Here is a 22,451-nt window from a genome sequence, read left to right as displayed (position 1 = left end):
CAATTGATAGTATTTAAAAAATTATGAGGTAGTAATATGGACAGAGAAAGTATCAATTCAGCTAATGTTTAAGCAAACAATAGTAAATAAGAAAATTACATAAGGTGACTTATGCTTACTAGTAAAATCACAAAATGAGGTAGTTGATTATTTAAATACTAAGAGATTGTACAATGAAATTTGAACAATAATGGAGCAAAACATACACTACACTATGTAGGCTTTTAAGTTGGACATTGTTTAGTTATTCTCTGTAAGATTAATATCCCTGAGAAATCGTGATAGATCATTCTCGTTCGTGATTGTGTACAGTTGACCTACATTTGTTTTCCTAACAAGAATTTTCCCATCCCGTGTGAAGCATTGGTGTATTGTGTCGTTATTCTCCCGCTTAAGTTTTCTGACTCTATACAGGAGGTTCTGACGTTTTTTGGTAAGACACTCGTTTATGTATACCTCTTTCTTTACTTTAATAGATGCAATAATTAAGTCTTTTTTCCTGTCATGTGAGTGGAATCTAAGCATAACACTTTTTCTACCATGGGATCCTAGTAACCTGGCTTCTTTTATTTCAGACTCTGGTACAATAACACTTGTTTGGTCCTTTATGATCTGCAGAGTAATTTCTTTACTGTTTGTTTGGTTCATATCACTGGGAAAAAGTGGACTGTTAACTATTACTGCATCCGATAGTTTATCTTGTTCAGTTTTATCTTCTTGGAGAGCAAAGTAGTCACTGAACTGGTTATCTAAGTTGTTCTTCCATTCTTTTACTGCTTCTTCAACCTTTGTATTAAGAGATATTATTTGTTGGGTATGGCTATCTATGACTGTCTGGATGGTCTTGCCACAGTTAGTCATTCCTGGTGTTGATAACTTTTGTTCAAGACTGAGGATTTTGTTCTCGAGTTGTGTCATCCTGGTGTCTTGTTTTGTTAGCGTCTCTCGAAGATTCATATTTTCAATAGCTAAGTTGGAGATGCATGACTTTAGGGTATCTGGATCGTTGGTCATACCTGAGAGACTACTTGGTAGGTTGAATCCGGGGAAGAGAGGGGAGGATGGGCTGGTGGCAGCCATGTTTGTTGTTATTGTTGTGGTGTCGCCTTGAGTGGTGGTGAGTGGGGTGGTTGCTGGGCCGGCGTCCTCCTGACTACACTTGTTGAATAGTTGATTTTTCGGCGTTTTCTTGCTGGCCTTGGTGCTGTTTCCTCTTAGATTGCACCTCATAATACTACAGGAATTGATGTAGTTAAGAAGAAGTTGTAGTTATACAAAGTTTAGGGTTACGTTGTTCGGCTGGCAGCGGGGTGTTGCTTTCGGTTTGTGGGCAGTCTTCCTTTGATCTCTATTATATTCGATTTGTAGGTTTCACTGTTGGTAATCTTTGGTCATTCTGGGTGCTACGTTGGGTAGTGCAGTTTTGCAAGTAACTAGGTCATCATAGGAGCATTGGTAGCTCTGATAGTTGGAGAAAAGTACGGAGCTTGGATGTCGCTGCTGCCGCATACAAATCTGTAGGGGAAGACAGGAGGGGTAGGGGTTGTCCTTGAAAAGGTTGGAAGGAAGGGGTAAGGGAGGTTTTGTGGGTGAGTGGCTTGGACTTCCAACAGGCATGCATGAGTGTGTTCAATAGGAGTGAATGGAGACGAATGGTATTTGGGACCTGACGATCTGTTGGAGTGTGAGCAGGGTAATATTTAGTGAAGGGATTCAGGGATACCGGTTATTTTTATATAGCCGGACTTGAGTCCTGGAAATGGGAAGTACAATGCCTGCACTCTAAAGGAGGGGTTCGGGATCTTAGCAGTTTGGAGGGATATGTTGTGTATCTTTATATGTATATGCTTCTAAACTGTTGTGTTCTGAGCACCTCTGCAAAAACAGTGATTATGTGTGAGTGAGGTGAAAGTGTTGAATGATGATGAAAGTATTTTCTTTTTAGGGATTTTCTTTCTTTTTTATGACACCCTGCCACGGTTTGAGATGGCCGACTTGCTAAAAAAAAAAATATATATATATATGCCTCAATGCACCACTCACCTTTTTTCCCTCACCTATTCTATGATTAACCTCATCCTTCATAAATCCATCTGCTGACACGTCAACTCCCAAGTACAGTGGACCCCCGCATAACGATTACCTCCGAATGCGACCAATTATGTAAGTGTATTCATGTAAGTGCGTTTGTACGTGTATGTTTGGGGGTCTGAAATGGACTAATCTACTTCACAATACTTCTTATGGGAACAAATTCGGTCAGTACTGGCACCTGAACATACTTCTGGAGTGAAAAAATATCGTTAACTGGGGGTCCACTGTATCTGAAAACATTCACTTCTTCCATACTCCTCCTCACCAATTTGATATCCAATTTTTCTTTATCTAAATCATTTGATACCCTCATCACCTTACTCTTTTCTATCTTCTCTTTCAACTTTCTACCTTTACACACACTCCCAAAGTCGTCCACCAACCTTTGCAGTTTTTCTTTAGAATCTCCCATAAGCACAGCATCATCAGCAAAAAGCAACTGTGTCAGTTCCCATTTTGTATTTGCTTCCCCATAATTTAATCCCACCCCTCTCCCGAACACCCTAGCATTTACTTCTTTTACAACCCCATCTATAAATATATTAAACAACCATGGGGACATTACACATCCCTGTCTAAGACCTACTTTTATCGGGAAGTATTCTCTCTCTCTTCTACACACCCTAACCTGAGCCTCACTATCCTCATAAAAACTCTTTACAGCATTTAGTAACTTACCACCTATTCTATATACTTGCAACATCTGCCACATTGCTCCCCTATCCACTCTATCAAATGCCTTTTCTGAACCCATAAATGCAATAAAAACTTCCCATTCCTTTATCTAAATACTGTTCACATATATGCTTCAATGTAAACACTTGATCTACACATCCCCTACCCACTCTGAAACCTCCTTGCTCATCTGCAATCCTACATTCTGTCTTACCTCTAATTCTTTCAATTATAACCCTACCATACACTTTTCCTGGTATACTCAGTAAACTTATTCCTCTATAATTTTTACAATCTCTTTTGTCCCCCTTCCCTTTAGATAAAGAGACTATACATGCTCTCTGCCAATCTCTAAGTACCTTCCTCTCTTTCATACATTTATTAAACAAAAATACCAACCACTCCAACTCTATATCCCCCCCTGCTTTTAATATTTCTGTCATGATCCCGTCAGTTCCAGCTGCTTTACCCCCTTTCATTCTACGTAATGTCTCATGCACCTCCCCCACACTCACATCCTGTTCTTCTTCATTCTTAAAAGATGTTAAACCTCCCTGGCCAGTGCATGTGGTTCATATGTTGGTTTACATGTGGCCAGCAGTAACAGCCTGGTTGATCAGACCCTGATCCACCACGAGATCTGGTCTCAGACCAGGCTGCGGGGCTGTTGACCCCCGAAGCCTTCTCCAAGTATCTACCCAATACCTCCAGTTCCCCATCAACTAACTCCGCTGCTCTATTTTTAAATGACAAATCCAGTCGTTCCCTAGGCTTTCTCAACTTGTTTATTTCGCTCCAAAATTTATTCTTATTTTCGGCAAAATTTCTTGACAGTGCCTCTCCCACTCTATTCATCTGCTCTCCTTTTGCACACTCTCATCACTCTCTTCACCTTTCTTTTACTTTCTATATACTCTGCTCTTCTAATAACACTTCTGCTTTGTAAAAACCTCTCATAAGCTACCATTTTCTCTTTTATCATACCCTTTATTTCATCATTCCGGTGTTAGACTAGAGAAAGCGTAATTTTGGCTGTCACTCATAACAAGCTGACTGACTACCACATCTCATATTTATGTCAGTTTTTTCTACTGTGGGTGTATGTATTATGTTATTTAACCTTTTTCTTCTATGATTTTGAAAAAAATATAATAGATGGATTAATGAAAATGTCTATATTAACATAATATACGACATTTATATCGCCTCATAATGATTATTCTAATTAATAATAATAATAATATGGCATCTACAGGGCTAGTGAGACACTCATAGCAATTTTAACATATACCGTCATGTCAGCACAGTGGGTAAGTTTATTTAGGTACGGGTACACATAAGTATAATTATCAAGAGTATACATAAAATATGCAATAACTTTAAAACACTTGAAATTTTGGAAAGTTTCCAGACATAATGGAGAGATGCTTAGCTCACTGAAGATGTCAAAAAACAGAGTGGCAAGTGGTGACCTCATTAGTGAGTCAGGTTGGGGGGAAGCCATACAAGGAGTTTTGGTCATAATTTGAAATGCCTGTATTAGTGAAATGCCATAAAATGGGGCCCTCCTGTATATACATATATATTTGTATGCTACCATATATATACTAATGATATGTAACTTCTTTGCAGGCTATCAAAGAACCAGAAGGAGATGAACATACAATAGTTACTGTGGAAAACCCAGCAGCTGTAAATACTGAAGAGACCAGCTTCGTGTATGAAACCAAGGTGAAGTTTTTATATGGCTCTCTTTAGTTAATCACTTCTTGTATCTGACTATCTATTTGTGCACTGTAATTACATATTTGTGGTTAAAGGAATAATTTGATAAATAGTGGACCATCTGATCATCTGGTCTTTCTTGTCTTTATCTTGGTGATGGTAATGCCTGCACAGGTTGACTCCTTGCTCTTGGTCCAACCTCTCAACTCTACAGCCTGTTGCCTCCAGGGTGTTCTTGCTTCCAGAGTGTACTTGCCTCCAATAAACAATTTAATTTACTGGAAACACCTCAACATCCTATATATGTACTCGGTAGAGTGGAGGAGAGACAGATGATAATATGTACGTGGAAAGTATTTGAGGGTCTAGTCCAAAATCTATACACTGCTGTAACATACTTGAATGATAGATCTGTGAAGAAGTTCAAAATAAACCCAGTGGAAAGCAGGGGTGCCGTGGGCACAATAAGAGAACATTGTATCAACATCCATGGTTCCAGACTATTCAGTATTTTGCCAGAAGATATTAGAAACACTGTTAGGACAATTGTATAAATCTTCAAGGGGAAACTGGACAAGTATCTTGAGTATCTGTCTAGGCTGGAATACTGCTGTACACTAACAGCCCCATTTGAGGCAGGCGAAGTTGCAGATCTAGAGAATGTACAGAGAACCTTCACTGTACGTATAAGTTCAGTGAAGTACCTTAATTACTGAGAATGTTTGTAGTCCCTTGACTTGTACTCTCTGAAATTCAGGGGAGAAAAATGCATCATAATCTACATCTGAAACATCCTAGAGGGTCTGGTCCCAAATGTTGCAGATGGTGCAACATCCCCCCGAATAAAAAGCAGGGGCACAAGTACACTAAGAGAAAACACCAAGTATCTGGGACCCAAGCTGTTCAACAGCCTCCTGTCATACATAATGGGGATTACCAATACACCTACCATATGACTTACGACCTGCTCGACATACAACCATTTGACTTACGACCGTGTTTTGTATGCCAAATTTCTGGGAAATAAACAACTGCTTGTGTTGTACACAGTGTTTATCCTAAACCTTACAGTATAAAATACAGTACTAACAGCATAAAAAGTAAAGTAAAAAATGAAATACCAAAATACAAACAAACAAACAATAAAGTAGTTATTACTAAAAATTTTTTTTTTTTCTCAACAAGTCGGCCATCTACCACCAAGGCAGGGTGACCCAAAAAGAAAGAAAATCCCCAAAAATAAAATACACCTACCATCCGACTTACGACCAGGCTTGGTTCCGATCAACCGGTCATAAGTCGAAATGGACGTAAGTCGAACCTTTGAAAATTGCCGACATGTTGGGTAAGGCATAATGTCAAAACTTTCCCATATAAACTACCTACATAATACTGTAATGTAATGTACAATCATTATTTCATTCTTTTTACCATAATTTACTTCTATTGTTGTATTTTAATTATTTATGTACTGTATATAATGTATACATGGTAGTGATATGTATTGTAAATTTTACATCGCATAAAGTATTATATGTTACTATTATCTTTATGTATTTTCGACACAGTGGAATGGGAGAATACCACTGGTAGTGTCATCCTGCCAGAATGTTGTATAACCTGTACCCTAAGTAAAGAGAATCAACTCTGGAACATGTGTAATACGTATTCGGCTGGCTGGCTGGCTGGCTGCGTGGCCGGGTCTGTGGTTGGGTGGGTGGGTGGCTGGATGGGTGGCTTGATGGGTGGGTGGGTGGGTGGGTAGTTGGCTGACTGGCTGACCGAATGTGGCTGTCTCTTTGTATCTCTCTCTCTGTATCTCTCTCTCTGTATCTCTCTCTCTGTATCTCTCTCTCTGTATCTCTGTGTGTGTGTCTCTCTCTCTCTTTTTTTTTTTTTTTTTTTTTTTTACACAGGGTTTGACAGGTTAAGGATCCCTAGCTTTATTGACAGCTATTTACAGGTTAAGGATTCCTAACTTTATTGGCAAGCTAAGAGCTGTTACCTACATCAGCTCATTTGAAAGCATTTTTATTACATACAAGTAGGAAACAGGATGAAGTTGGAGCCATCTGTGGGCCAGCATTTTCATTTGATCAACTGACTTTATCTCGTTGACATCATTATGCTGTACGAATGTGTTCCATACTCGAGTCATCCTGGGTATGTATGATCTCAGATGGAGTGATGTTCTGGAGAAGGGTACAGCCAGAGTGAAGTTGCTGCTTTCTGCCCGTCTTGTGGCATAAAAGCTTGTTTCACGCTGTCCTCGAAGTGGATCCAAGTGTGGTATTTTGACAATATTGGCCTTGTACATAACAGTAAGGCCACCCACATCCCTCCTATGTTGAAGGCTCTGCTGAAATGACAGATCTATCCAGGATGGGTCCAGGCGAGAGATGAGACGTCTTGCTCTGTTCTCTACTCTGTCAAGCAGTCGCAGATGAGAGGGGGGGCAGGCAAACCAAGAAAGTGGAGCATACTCAAGGTGCGAGCGTACTTGTGTCTCGTACAGGATCTTGCAACCCCTACTGTCAAGCAGATGGGAGATACGGCGAAGTGCTGTAAGCTTCCTGGCTGCCTTGTTTGCAAGATTTACAACATGGTTCTTCATGGTTAGTTTGGAGTCAAATTTCACCCCAAGGATATCAACTTCTTCTCCAGGTGCCAACATCCTCCCATTCATCCTTACTACTGCACCAGCATTACCATCATGGTGCCTAGAGACGATCATCATTTGCGTTTTCTCAGGTGCAAATGTTACTTGCCATCTATTTCCCCAAGCTGATATAGCTCTCAGCTGGTGATTGATGTAGCTTAGAGCAGCTGGCATTTCTTCTCTTGGATAAGTGAATGTCAGTGTACAGTCATCTGCATATGCATGTGATTCTGGGATGAGATGAAGGAGGTCGTTGAAGTAGACATTCCATAACAATGGACCCAGCACGCTTCCTTGTGGAACACTTGCCCCAATAGGATGTCTTGCTGATTCCGTTCCATTGAGAACTACACTTAGAGATCTACCATGAAGGTAATCACTGAGGAGACATAGCGTAGAGCCTGCAGTTCCCAGTGCTTGAAGTTTTGCTAAGAGGCCCTGGTGCCACACCCGGTCGAAAGCGCCAGCAATGTCCAGTGCTACCACACAGCTGACTTTGGATTCATCCAGTGACTGGTGCAACTTAGTGGAGAGGTTTAACAACAGATCAGCAGCAGAGTAACCTTTCCTGAAGCCGTATTGACGATCACAAGGTAGTGAGTGGTAGTCAAAAAACTCTGTCATTTGTCTTGAGATTATTGTCTCAAGGATCTTACCAGTGATTGACAGGAGTGACACTGGTCTGTAGTTGCTGATTTCTGCTCTGCTCTTCTTTTTGTGAACAGGGACTACATTTGCCTCTTTCCATAGAGAGGGCCATTTACACTGTACTAGGCAGTGCTGAAAGATGCGAGTTAGAGGTGCTGCTAGCTGGTCTGCACATCTTCTCAACAATCTTGGGCTCAACTTGTCTGGGCCCACAGCCTTTTCTTGGTCATGCGATTTAAGTAGGAAATGCACCTCCTCCTGCCTTATTGTCACCACTGACAGTTTTGACACAGTTCTTGCAGCTAGCAAAGGAGGGTCCCTTGCTGGATCAGGAACTTGCATTTTGGTAGCAAAGTGTTCAGCAAAGAGGTCTGCCTTCTCTTGACTACTAGTAGAGGTGGTCCCATCCTGTCGATTTAGAGGTGGAATAAGTTCATCAGGCAGATAACCTTGTCTGTCCTTGACCAGGGACCACCAGGTTTTGGAGCCTACCCTACCTGATGCTAACTTTCTTTTAGTGTCCACCTCCCCTTTAGCAATGGCCCACTTTTGAACATCACCCATATGCCTACAGGCTTGCATGTGCAAGTTCCTGTTATAGGTGGTAGGATGTCTCTTATACCTCCGCCATGCTTTGTACTTAGCAGTAGCAGCCTCTCTACAACGAAAGCCAAACCAAGGCTGATCTGTAGGCTTCGTCACATATTGCCGGTGAGGAATGTGTTCTTGTTGTAGATTAAGGATGTGTCCAGTGAAGGCTTTCACTTGGTTGTCAACATCCCCTTGGAGAAGAGCATTCCAGTCGGTGGTGGCGAGCTCAGAGCAAAGGGCTGGCCAATTACCTCTTTCCCATAGCCAGGTTGTGCGTGTGGACTCCTCACCACGTTCTGTTGGGATCTTAAGTGTCGTAAAAACAGCCTTGTGGTCAGAGGATCCAACGTAGCCGAGGGGTTGACAAGTGACTATGCCTTCTGCCAGATCACTCACTACTGGGTCAAGGGAGGAGCCAGAGATATGAGTAGGGAAATCAACAAAGTTTCTCATGTCAAACACTGCAAGAAGGTCATCAAAGTCCCTCTGTATAAGGTGCTGGTTGAGGTCACCAACAATTATAATATGTTGACAGTTGTGTTGTAGCAGAAGGGAGTCAATATTTTCCATTAGGAAGTTGATAGGGTCTGCATGTCGCCACTGAGGTCTGTACATTGCACATGCTAGTACAGAGGTACTAGTGTTTATACAGAGCTTGAAAAACATCATTTCAAGATGTGTAGGGGTGGCAACATCAATGTGCTGGGCATGAACACTGGTACACATAAGTCAAGTTATCATACATAATATAAATTACCTAGGATAACCCACAAAATCCAGACAAAGTGCTATACAGTGGATCTGTGCTCCAGTGCCCTAAATTAATAATAATATTAATTTTTTTTTTTTCCAACAAGTCGGCTGTCTCCCACTGAGGCAGGGTGACCCAAAAAAGAGAAAGAAAATCCCCAAAAAGAAAATACTTTCATCATTCAACACTTTCACCACACTCGCACATTATCACTGTTTTTGCAGAGGTGCTCAGAATACAACAGTTTAGAAGCATACACATATAAAGATACACAACATATCCCTCCAAACTGCCAATATCCCAAACCCCTCCTTTAAAGTGCAGGCATTGTACTTCCCATTTCCAGGACTCAAGTCCGACTATATGAAAATAACCGGTTTCCCTGAATCCCTTCACTAAATATTACCCTGCTCACACTCCAACAGATTGTCAGGTCCCAGGTACCATTCGTCTCCATTCACTCCTATCTAACACGCTCACGCACGCTTGCTGGAAGTCCAAGGTTGGTAGACAGCAACCACCCAGGGAGGTACTACCGTCCTGCCAAGTGAGTGTAAAACGAAAGCCTGTGATTGTTTTACATGATGGTAGGATTGCTGATGTCTTTTGTCTGTCTCATAAATATGCAAGATTACAGACATGTCTTGCTACTTCTACTTACACTTAGGTCACACTACACATACATGTACACATTTATTTATACACACTCATCTGAGTTTTCTTTGATTTTATCTTAATAGTTCTTGGTCTTATTAATTTTCCTTTTATATCCATGGGGAAGTGGAATAAGAATCTTTCCTCCGTAAGCCATGCGTGTTGTAAAAGTCAACTAAAATGCCGGGAACAATGGGCTAGTAACCCCTTTTCCTGTAAAGATTACTAAAAAGAATAAGAAGAAGAAAATTGTCAAAGTGGGAAGTCTGAATGTGCGTGGATGTTGTGCAGATGATAAGAAAGAGATGATTGTGGATGTTATGAATGAGAAGAAGCTGGATGTCCTGGCTTTAAGTGAAACAAAGCTGAAGGGGGTGGGAGAGTTTCAGTGGAGAGGAATAAATGGGATTAGGTCAGGGGTTTCAAATAGAGTTAGAGCTAAAGAAGGAGTAGCAATAATGTTGAAGGATAAGCTATGGCAGGAAAAGAGGGACTATAAATGTATTAATTCAAGGATTATGTGGAGTAAAATAAAGATTGGATGTGAAAAGTGGGTTATAATAAGCGTGTATGCACCTGGAGAAGAGAGAAGTGTAGAGGAGAGAGAGAGATTTTGGGAAATGTTGAGTGAATGCGTGGGGAGTTTTGAATCAAGTGTGAGAGTAATGGTGGTTGGGGATTTCAATGCTAAAGTGGGTAAAAATGTTATGGAGGGAGTAGTAGGTAAATTTGGGGTGCCAGGGGTAAATGTAAATGGGGAGCCTTTAATTGAGCTATGTGTAGAAAGAAATTTGGTAATAAGTAATACATATTTTATGAAAAAGAGGATAAATAAATATACAAGGTATGATAGTAGGTTGGTAGACAGCAACCACCCAGGGAGGTACTACCGTCCTGCCAAGTGAGTGTAAAACGAAAGCCTGTAATTGTTTTACATGATGGTAGGATTGCTGATGTCTTTTGTCTGTCTCATAAATATGCAAGATTACAGGCATGTCTTGCTACTTCTACTTACACTTAGGTCACACTACACATACATATACACATTTATTCATACACACTCATCTGAGTTTTCTTTGATTTTATCTTAATAGTTCTTGGTCTTATTAATTTTCCTTTTATATCCATGGGGAAGTGGAATAAGAATCTTTCCTCCGTAAGCCATGCGTGTTGTAAAAGTCGACTAAAATGCCGGGAACAATGGGCTAGTAACCCCTTTTCCTGTAAAGATTACTAAAAAGAATAAGAAGAAGAAAATTGTCAAAGTGGGAAGTCTGAATGTGCGTGGATGTTGTGCAGATGATAAGAAAGAGATGATTGTGGATGTTATGAATGAGAAGAAGCTGGATGTCCTGGCTTTAAGTGAAACAAAGCTGAAGGGGGTGGGAGAGTTTCAATGGAGAGGAATAAATGGGATTAGGTCAGGGGTTTCAAATAGAGTTAGAGCTAAAGAAGGAGTAGCAATAATGTTGAAGGATAAGCTATGGCAGGAAAAGAGGGACTATAAATGTATTAATTCAAGGATTATGTGGAGTAAAATAAAGATTGGATGTGAAAAGTGGGTTATAATAAGCGTGTATGCACCTGGAGAAGAGAGAAGTGTAGAGGAGAGAGAGAGATTTTGGGAAATGTTGAGTGAATGCGTGGGGAGTTTTGACTCAAGTGTGAGAGTAATGGTGGTTGGGGATTTCAATGCTAAAGTGGGTAAAAATGTTATGGAGGGAGTAGTAGGTAAATTTGGGGTGCCAGGGGTAAATGTAAATGGGGAGCCTTTAATTGAGCTATGTGTAGAAAGAAATTTGGTAATAAGTAATACATATTTTATGAAAAAGAGGATAAATAAATATACAAGGTATGATGTAGCACGTAATGAAAGTAGTTTATTAGATTATGTATTGGTGGATAAAAGGTTGATGGGTAGGCTCCAGGATGTACATGTTTATAGAGGGGCAACTGATATATCGGATCATTATTTAGTTGTAGCTACAGTTAGAGTAAGAGGTAGATGGGAAAAGAGGAAGGTGGCAACAACAAGTAAGAGGGAGGTGAAAGTGTATAAACTAAGGGAGGAGGAAGTTCGGGCGAGATATAAGCGACTATTAGCAGAAAGGTGGGATAGTGCAAAGATGAGTAATGGGGGGGTTGAAGAGGGTTGGAATAGTTTTAAAAATGCAGTATTAGAATGTGGGGCAGAAGTTTGTGGTTATAGGAGGGTGGGTGCAGGAGGAAAGAGGAGTGATTGGTGGAATGATGAAGTAAAGGGTGTGATAAAAGAGAAAAAGGTAGCTTATGAGAGGTTTTTACAAAGCAGAAGTGTTATAAGAAGAGCAGAATATATGGAGAGTAAAAGAAAGGTAAAGAGAGTGGTGAGAGAGTGCAAAAGGAGAGCAGATGATAGAGTGGGAGAGGCACTGTCAAGAAATTTTAATGAAAATAAGAAAAAATTTTGGAGTGAGTTAAACAAGTTAAGAAAGCCAAGGGAAAATATGGATTTGTCAGTTAAAAACAGAGTAGGGGAGTTAGTAGATGGGGAGATGGAGGTATTAGGTAGATGGCGAGAATATTTTGAGGAACTTTTAAATGTTAAGGAAGAAACAGAGGCAGTAATTTCATGCACTGGTCAGGGAGGTATACCATCTTTTAGGAGTGAAGAAGAGCAGAATGTAAGTGTGGGGGAGGTACGTGAGGCATTACGTAAAATGAAAGGGGGTAAAGCAGCTGGTACTGATGGGATCATGACAGAAATGTTAAAAGCAGGGGGGGATATAGTGTTGGAGTGGTTGGTACTTTTGTTCAATAAATGTATGAAAGAGGGGAAGGTACCTAGGGATTGGCGGAGAGCATGTATAGTCCCTTTATATAAAGGGAAAGGGGACAAAAGAGACTGTAAAAATTATAGAGGAATAAGCTTACTGAGTATACCAGGAAAAGTGTACGGTAGGGTTATAATTGAAAGAATTAGAGGTAAGACAGAATGTAGGATTGCGGATGAGCAAGGAGGTTTCAGAGTGGGTAGGGGATGTGTAGATCAAGTGTTTACATTGAAGCATATATGTGAACAGTATTTAGATAAAGGTAGGGAAGTTTTTATTGCATTTATGGATTTAGAAAAGGCATATGATAGAGTGGATAGAGGAGCAATGTGGCAGATGTTGCAAGTATATGGAATAGGTGGTAAGTTATTAAATGCTGTAAAGAGTTTTTATGAAGATAGTGAGGCTCAGGTTAGGGTGTGTAGAAGAGAGGGAGACTATTTCCCGGTAAAAGTAGGTCTTAGACAGGGATGTGTAATGTCACCATGGTTGTTTAATATATTTATAGATGGGGTTGTTAAGGAAGTAAATGCTAGGGTGTTTGGGAGAGGGGTGGGATTAAATTATGGGGAATCAAATTCAAAATGGGAATTGACACAGTTACTTTTTGCTGATGATACTGTGCTTATGGGAGATTCTAAAGAAAAATTGCAAAGGTTAGTGGATGAGTTTGGGAATGTGTGTAAAGGTAGAAAGTTGAAAGTGAACATAGAAAAGAGTAAGGTGATGAGGGTGTCAAATGATTTAGATAAAGAAAAATTGGATATCAAATTGGGGAGGAGGAGTATGGAAGAAGTGAATGTTTTCAGATACTTGGGAGTTGACGTGTCGGCGGATGGATTTATGAAGGATGAGGTTAATCATAGAATTGATGAGGGAAAAAAGGTGAGTGGTGCGTTGAGGTATATGTGGAGTCAAAAAACGTTATCTATGGAGGCAAAGAAGGGAATGTATGAAAGTATAGTAGTACCAACACTCTTATATGGGTGTGAAGCTTGGGTGGTAAATGCAGCAGCGAGGAGACGGTTGGAGGCAGTGGAGATGTCCTGTTTAAGGGCAATGTGTGGTGTAAATATTATGCAGAAAATTCGGAGTGTGGAAATTAGGAGAAGGTGTGGAGTTAATAAAAGTATTAGTCAGAGGGCAGAAGAGGGGTTGTTGAGGTGGTTTGGTCATTTAGAGAGAATGGATCAAAGTAGAATGACATGGAAAGCATATAAATCTATAGGGGAAGGAAGGCGGGGTAGGGGTCGTCCTCGAAAGGGTTGGAGAGAGGGGGTAAAGGAGGTTTTGTGGGTAAGGGGCTTGGACTTCCAGCAAGCGTGCGTGAGCGTGTTAGATAGGAGTGAATGGAGACGAATGGTACTTGGGACCTGACGATCTGTTGGAGTGTGAGCAGGGTAATATTTAGTGAAGGGATTCAGGGAAACCGGTTATTTTCATATAGTCGGACTTGAGTCCTGGAAATGGGAAGTACAATGCCTGCACTTTAAAGGAGGGGTTTGGGATATTGGCAGTTTGGAGGGATATGTTGTGTATCTTTATATGTGTATGCTTCTAGACTGTTGTATTCTGAGCACCTCTGCAAAAACAGTGATAATGTGCGAGTGTGGTGAAAGTGTTGAATGATGATGAAAGTATTTTCTTTTTGGGGATTTTCTTTCTTTTTTGGGTCACCCTGCCTCGGTGGGAGACGGCCGACTTGTTGAAAAAAAAAAAAAAAAAAAAAAAAAAAAAAAAATGATGTAGCACGTAATGAAAGTAGTTTATTAGATTATGTATTGGTGGATAAAAGGTTGATGGGTAGGCTCCAGGATGTACATGTTTATAGAGGGGCAACTGATATATCGGATCATTATTTAGTTGTAGCTACAGTTAGAGTAAGAGGTAGATGGGAAAAGAGGAAGGTGGCAACAACAAGTAAGAGGGAGGTGAAAGTGTATAAACTAAGGGAGGAGGAAGTTCGGGTGAGATATAAGCGACTATTGGCAGAAAGGTGGGCTAGTGCAAAGATGAGTAGTGGGGGGGTTGAAGAGGGTTGGAATAGTTTTAAAAATGCAGTATTAGAATGTGGGGCAGAAGTTTGTGGTTATAGGAGGGTGGGGGCAGGAGGAAAGAGGAGTGATTGGTGGAATGATGAAGTAAAGGGTGTGATAAAAGAGAAAAAGGTAGCTTATGAGAGGTTTTTACAAAGCAGAAGTGTTATAAGAAGAGCAGAGTATATGGAGAGTAAAAGAAAGGTAAAGAGAGTGGTGAGAGAGTGCAAAAGGAGAGCAGATGATAGAGTGGGAGAGGCACTGTCAAGAAATTTTAATGAAAATAAGAAAAAATTTTGGAGTGAGTTAAACAAGTTAAGAAAGCCTAGGGAAAATATGGATTTGTCAGTTAAAAACAGAGTAGGGGAGTTAGTAGATGGGGAGATGGAGGTATTGGGTAGATGGCGAGAATATTTTGAGGAACTTTTAAATGTTAAGGAAGAAACAGAGGCAGTAATTTCATGCACTGGTCAGGGAGGTATACCATCTTTTAGGAGTGAAGAAGAGCAGAATGTAAGTGTGGGGGAGGTACGTGAGGCATTACGTAAAATGAAAGGGGGTAAAGCAGCTGGAACTGATGGGATCATGACAGAAATGTTAAAAGCAGGGGGGGATATAGTGTTGGAGTGGTTGGTACTTTTGTTTAATAAATGTATGAAAGAGGGGAAGGTACCTAGGGATTGGCAGAGAGCATGTATAGTCCCTTTATATAAAGGGAAAGGGGACAAAAGAGACTGTAAAAATTATAGAGGAATAAGCTTACTGAGTATACCAGGAAAAGTGTACGGTAGGGTTATAGTTGAAAGAATTAGAGGTAAGACAGAATGGGATTGCGGATGAGCAAGGAGGTTTCAGAGTGGGTAGGGGATGTGTAGATCAGGTGTTTACATTGAAGCATATATGTGAACAGTATTTAGATAAAGATAGGGAAGTTTTTATTGCATTTATGGATTTAGAAAAGGCATATAATAGAGTGGATAGAGGAGCAATGTGGCAGATGTTGCAAGTATATGTAATAGGTGGTAAGTTATTAAATGCTGTAAAGAGTTTTTATGAGGATAGTGAGGCTCAGGTTAGGGTGTGTAGAAGAGAGGGAGACTACTTCCTGGTAAAAGTAGGTCTTAGACAGGGATGTGTAATGTCACCATGGTTGTTTAATATATTTATAGATGGGGTTGTAAAGGAAGTAAATGCTAGGGTGTTTGGGAGAGGGGTGGGATTAAATTATGGGGAATCAAATTCAAAATGGGAATTGACACAGTTACTTTTTGCTGATGATACTGTGCTTATGGGAGATTCTAAAGAAAAATTGCAAAGGTTAGTGGATGAGTTTGGGAATGTGTGTAAAGGTAGAAAGTTGAAAGTGAACATAGAAAAGAGTAAGGTGATGAGGGTGTCAAATGATTGAGATAAAGAAAAATTGGATATCAAATTGGGGAGGAGGAGTATGGAAGAAGTGAATGTTTTCAGATACGTACTTGGGAGTTGACGTGTCGGCGGATGGATTTATGAAGGATGAGGTTAATCATAGAATTGATGAGGGAAAAAAGGTGAGTGGTGCGTTGAGGTATATGTGGAGTCAAAAAACGTTATCTATGGAGGCAAAGAAGGGAATGTATGAAAGTATAGTAGTACCAACACTCTTATATGGGTGTGAAGCTTGGGTGGTAAATGCAGCAGCGAGGAGACGGTTGGAGGCAGTGGAGATGTCCTGTTTAAGGGCAATGTGTGGTGTAAATGTTATGCAGAAAATTCGGAGTGTGAAAATTAGGAGAAGGTGTGGAGTTAATAAATGTATTAGTCAGAGGGCAGAAGAGGGGTTGTTGAGGTGGTTTGGTCATTTAGAGAGAATGGATCAAAGTAGAATGACATGGAAAGCATATAAATCTATAGGGGAAGGAAGGCGGGGTAGGGGTCGTCCTCGAAAGGGTTGGAGAGAGGGGGTAAAGGAGGTTTTGTGGGTAAGGGGCTTGGACTTCCAGCAAGCGTGCGTGAGCGTGTTAGATAGGAGTGAATGGAGACGAATGGTACTTGGGACCTGACGATCCGTTGGAGTGTGAGCAGGGTAATATTTAGTGAAGGGATTCAGGGAAACCGGTTATTTTCATATAGTCGGACTTGAGTCCTGGAAATGGGAAGTACAATGCCTGCACTTTAAAGGAGGGGTGTAGGATATTGGCAGTTTGGAGGGATATGTTGTGTATCTTCATATGTGTATGCTTCTAGACTGTTGTATTCTGAGCACCTCTGCAAAAACAGTGATAATGTGCGAGTGTGGTGAAAGTGTTGAATGATGATGAAAGTATTTTCTTTTTGGGGATTTTCTTTCTTTTTTTTGGGTCACCCTGCCTCGGTGGGAGACGGCCGACTTGTTGAAGAAAAAAAAAAAAAAAGAATATTAATAATCATTATTATTACAATAATACATATGTACTAATATTAATATTATTAAGCTATAATATAATAATCGTGTCCACTCATTACTTACCTTAAAATATCTGTAGTTTTAATGTAGAGTGAGAGGTGAGTAAACAAGATTAAATGAATAAATGAGAGAGAGAATGAGAATGTAGAATGTTTACGAGTTATGTAAACAAATGTTGTTGTTGTTGTTACCAGCCCGGACACGAACGGTTCCTGTTCACTGTCAAGCCGACCAGAAAAACATCTCATATTTGTTAATTAATATGTTATGTAGCATGTTTATTATATAATTTTGAAAAAAAATCATTGATCGATTAAGTAAAATGTCTATATTAACGTTTTATTCACATTTAATGCGCCTCAGTGATTATTATTGTTATTATCATTATTAATATGGCATCTTCAAGACCAAGTACACTCTTAATGAGTGGCTCTGAGACAGACAAGCAGACAAAGACAGACACACAGGTAGACAGAAAGACAGACACACAGGTAGACATAAAGACAGACACAGGTAGACAGAAAGACAGACACAGGTAGACAGAAAGACAAACAGGTAGACAGAAAGACACACAGAAATTCAAAGACACAGGTAGACATAAAGACACAGGTAGACAGAAAGACAGACACACTAGTAGACATAAACAGACACAGAGATACAGACAGATATACAGGCAGACAGATACAGACAGGTTTATGTGCAACAGTGAAAACAAATAGAGAGTTCGAGAGTAAGAGCCTTGCCACAATCTCCAGTGCAAGATTCAGACTTCATCTTAGGGGCCATGGTGAAATTTACTGTCCAGTTAGTACAGTTAATACAGTATGATGCTGTTGATAGGGCAGGGTTACTCAAACTGATGCTGCCTGCATGACACATTGCCGCCGCGAGTATTGCCAAATATTGTACAGTGGTGTGCATCAGCCGGCCCAGCCCACCTGCCAGATGCACGGTCGCAAGCCGAATGGTAGGTGTACTTTCATCATCATTCAACACTTTCACCTCACTCACACATAAGCACTGTTTTGGCAGAGGTGCCCAGAATACAACAGTTTAGAAGTAACCTTAAACCAAGACAGCAATGCCTAAGCGTACGTAATAAGGCAAATAGATTACTGGGATTTATATCAAGAAGTGTAAGCAACAGAAGTCCAGAGGTCATACTGCAGCTTTATACATCATTAGTAAGGCCTCACCTAGATTATGCAGCTCAGTTCTGGTTTCCGTATTACAAAATGGACATAAATTCGTTAGAAAACATTCAGCGTAGGATGACTAAATTAATACATAGCATTAGAAATCTTCCTTACGAAGAAAGATTGAAGACTCTTAAGTTACATTCACTTGTTAGACGAAGAATGAGGGGAGACCTGATCGAAGTGTATAAGTGGAAGATAGGTATTAATAAAGGGGATATTAATAAGGTCTTGAGGATGTCTCTCCAAGAGAGAACCCGCAGTAATGGATTTAAATTAGATAAGTTTAGATTTAGAAAGGACATAGGAAAGTATTGGTTTGGAAATAGGGTAGTTGATGAGTGGAACAGTCTACCTAGTTGGGTTATTGAGGCTGGGACTTTGGGTAGTTTCAAATCTAGGTTGGATAAGTACATGAGTGGGAGGGGTTGGATTTGAGTGGGACTTTCACATCAGAGCTTATTTCTTGGGTGGCATTGAAAATTGGGTTGGGCAAATGTTTTGTTAGTGGGATGAATTGTAAAGGACCTGCCTAGTATGGGCCAGCAGGCCTCCTGCAGTGTTCCTCCTTTCTTATGTTCTTATGTTTAAGTATATACGTATAAAAATACACTAAAATGTGATATTGATATTCAGTAGTAAGGTTCGACTTATGTCCATTTCGACTTATGACCGGTTGGTTGGAACCGAACTTGGTCGTAAGTCAGATGGTACCTGTGGACTTGCTGTCTTCTAGAGGGAACTGGACACATACCTAAAGATGGTGCCCAATCAGCCGGGCTAGGGTTCATGCTTTGAATTGCATGCAGCCAGCAGTAACAGCCTGGTTGATCAGGCCCTGATCCACCAGGAGGTCTGGCCGAAGACTGGGTGGCAGGCGTTGAACCCTGGAGCAACCTCCAGGTAGATCTTTGGATAGCTTTGTAGTTACGTTTCTGGAAACAGCGTGTAATAAAAAATTGTGTAAATTGAACTGAAGAAAATATGGGGGGAAATAGGGTTATGTTTAATAGATCCCCCTCTTCCCCCAACTATAATTATGCCAACCAAATTTTAAATAGGTAGAAAAACAGTGATGATAATGTAAGTGTGTGGCTAAGGTACTGTGTACTTTGGTGCAGGGTATGGAGGTGGACATTTAATTTGCATCAGAGTGATTATTCTTTCTTTCAACACACCGGCCGTATCCCACCAAGGCGGGGTGGCCCTAAAGGAAAAACGAAAGCTTCTCCTTTTACATTTAGTAATACAGTGGACCCCTGGTTTACGATATTATTTCATTCCAGAAGTATGTTCAGGTGCCAGTACTGAACGAATTTGTGCCCATAAGGAATATTGTGAATTAGATTAGTCCATTTCAGACCCCCACACATACATGTACAAACGCACCTACATAAATACACTTGGTCGCATTGGGGGGTGATCGTAAACCGGGGGTCCACTGTATATACAGGAGAAGGGGTTACTAGCCCCTTGCTCCCAGCATTTTAGTCGCCTCTTACAACACACATGGCTTACGGAGGAAGAATTCTGTTCCACTTCCCCATGGAGAGAACAGGAAATAAGCAAGAACAAGAACTAGTAAGAAAATAGAAGAAAACCCAGAGGGGTGTGGGAGATGGCCGACTTGTTGAAAAAAAAAAAAAAAAAATATATACAGTGGACCCCCGGTTAACGAACTTTTTTCATTCCAGTAGTATGTTCAGGTGCCAGTACTGACCGAATTTTTTCCCATAAGGAATATTGTGAAGTAGATTAGTCCATTTCAGACCCCCAAACATACACGTACAAACGCACTTACATAAATACACTTACATAATTGGTCGCATTTGGAGGTGATCGTTAACCGGGGGTCCACTGTGTATATATATATATATATATATATATATATATATATATATATATATATATATATATATATAAACACACACACACACACACACACACACACACACACACACACACACACACACACACACACACACACACACACACACACACACACACACACACATGCATGCATGCTTGTGCATGTATGTGTAGTGTGGCCTAAGTGTAAGAAGAAGTAGCAAGATGTACCTGAAATCTTGCATGTTTATGAGACAGAAAAATGGACACCAGCAATCCTACCATCATGTAAAACAATTACAGGCTCTCATTTTACACTCACTTGGTAGGACGGTAGTACCTCCCTGGGCGGTTGCTGTCTACCAACTTACTACCTAGGAGAGTGATTATTATTGCATTTTATTATTATTATTAATATGGCATTTTCAAGACTAATTAGACACTCTTAGTGATTTTAATGTGTACCTGTATGCCAGCACAGTGTGTAAGTTTACTTAGGTACAGGTACACATAAGAATAATTATCATAGTATATATAAATCTGAAATAACTTTAAAACACTTGAAATTTTGGAAAGTTTCCAGACATAAGAGAGACACGGAGCTCACAGAGAATGTAAATAAACAGAGTGGCATGCGTTGACCATGTTAGAGAGTCGGGTGGTGGGGAGCCATATAGCGAGTTTTGGTTATAATTTGAAATGTCCATATTAGCAGAATGCTGTAAGGTGAAATGCCATGGAGCGGTGCACTACTGTATTCACGAACTCCCCATCAGCACCTCATGTTACACCATATCGTTGATGCTTCCCAAAATGATTATACACATATACACCTACCATCCGACTTACGACCTGCTCGACATACGTCCACTCGACTTACGATTGTACATCTGGCAGCTGGGCTGGGCTGGCTGATATATGCCACTGTACAATATTTGACGATACTCGTGGTGGCAGTGTGCCGCGAGTAACCCCTGTACAGATTACTATAAAGAAGAAGAAGAAGAAGAAGAAGAAAAAAATTGTCAAAGTGGGATGTCTGAATGTGCGTGGATGTTGTGTGAATGATAAGAAAGAGATAATTGTGGATGCTATGAATGAGAAGAAGCTGGATGTCCTGGCTTTAAGTGAAACAAAGCTGAAGGGGGTATTAATTCAAGGATTATGCAGAGTAAAATAAAGGTTGGATGTGAAAAGTGGGTTATAGTAGGCGTATATGCACCTGGAGAAGAGAGAAGTGTAGAGGAGAGATAGAGGTTTTGGAAATTGTTGAGTGAGTGTGTGGGGATGTTTTGAACCAAGTGTGAGAGTACTTGTGGTTGGGGATTTCAATGCTAAAGTGGGTAAAAACGTTGTGGGGGGAGTAGTAGGTAAATTTGGGGTGCCAGGGGTAAATGAAAATAAGGATCCTTTGAGCTATGTGTAGAAAGAGGTTTGGTAATAATTAATACATATTTTATGAAAAAGAGGATAAATTTATTTATTTATTTTATGTCTTTGCAAATAGTACATTGAGATTTTGTATTTGCAATAGTGGGTTGCAATGCAAAGAGAGCCTAGGCATTATGGGCCGACTTAACATAATTGGCTTACAGACTACTTAACACTAAGGATTATATCATAGTTGTACAGTAGGATAGTAATTATTTCATAGTTGTACAGTAGATTATTAATTATAGGTGAATGTAAATTGTATAAGACAAGAGATATATTCATATATTCAAAAATGCTTTTTGTGAAAACAGTGATTCAATTATATTCCTGTCAACAATGGATAAAAGGTTCAAGGTAATTGTTGAAGTTATGATGTGGGAGTACATAAGTGAGTATATGTGTACTGAATATTTAGCATTTAATCTAGGGTGATTAAGTGGCTTTTGAGAAGAGTCCTAAATTGATTTTCAGACTGGGTTACTTTAATATCTTCTCGTAATGAATTCCATATTTTGGGGCCCTTTATGTGCATAGAGTTTTTACACAGTGTGATATGGACATGAGGTACATCAAAAAGTGATCTGTGTCTTGTGTTGTGGTCATATGTCCTGTTAAGGTTGGTGAGGAGAAGTTTGAGTGGAGGGTTTATATTTGCGTGTATTGTTCTGTGTATGTAATAGGCACATGAATAAGTATGGATGTTCTTAATGGTGAGCAGATTAAGACTTTTGAAAATTGGTGGAGTATGCTGGTGGGAGTGGGAATTTATCATCATTCTTACTGCTGCCTTTTGCTGGGTTATTAGAAGTCTTAGGTGATTGGCTGTTGTTGATCCCCATGCACAAATTTCATATGTAAGATGAGGGTATATGAGTGAATGGTACAGTGCCAGGAGAGCTGAT

At 40.2% G+C, this 22,451-nt stretch overlaps 1 protein-coding gene across 6 annotated transcripts in view; it reads left to right on the top strand.

Annotated features, from left to right (window-relative positions):
• Positions 1-22,451, top strand: part of LOC128702155 (zinc finger protein ubi-d4 B) — a 389,189-nt gene that overhangs the window by 45,960 nt on the left and 320,778 nt on the right. For all 6 annotated transcript variants that reach the window (XM_070091760.1, XM_070091755.1, XM_070091758.1 and 3 more), the window contains one exon: positions 4,402-4,500. In XM_070091760.1, coding sequence (XP_069947861.1) covers positions 4,402-4,500 — 99 coding nt within the window. The remainder of the gene's footprint in view (positions 1-4,401; positions 4,501-22,451) is intronic.

This window comes from Cherax quadricarinatus, chromosome 37 (genome assembly GCF_038502225.1).
Source record: "Cherax quadricarinatus isolate ZL_2023a chromosome 37, ASM3850222v1, whole genome shotgun sequence".
In the NCBI taxonomy this organism is placed as follows: domain Eukaryota; kingdom Metazoa; phylum Arthropoda; class Malacostraca; order Decapoda; family Parastacidae; genus Cherax; species Cherax quadricarinatus.
This window is presented reverse-complemented; position numbering and strand designations above follow the sequence as displayed.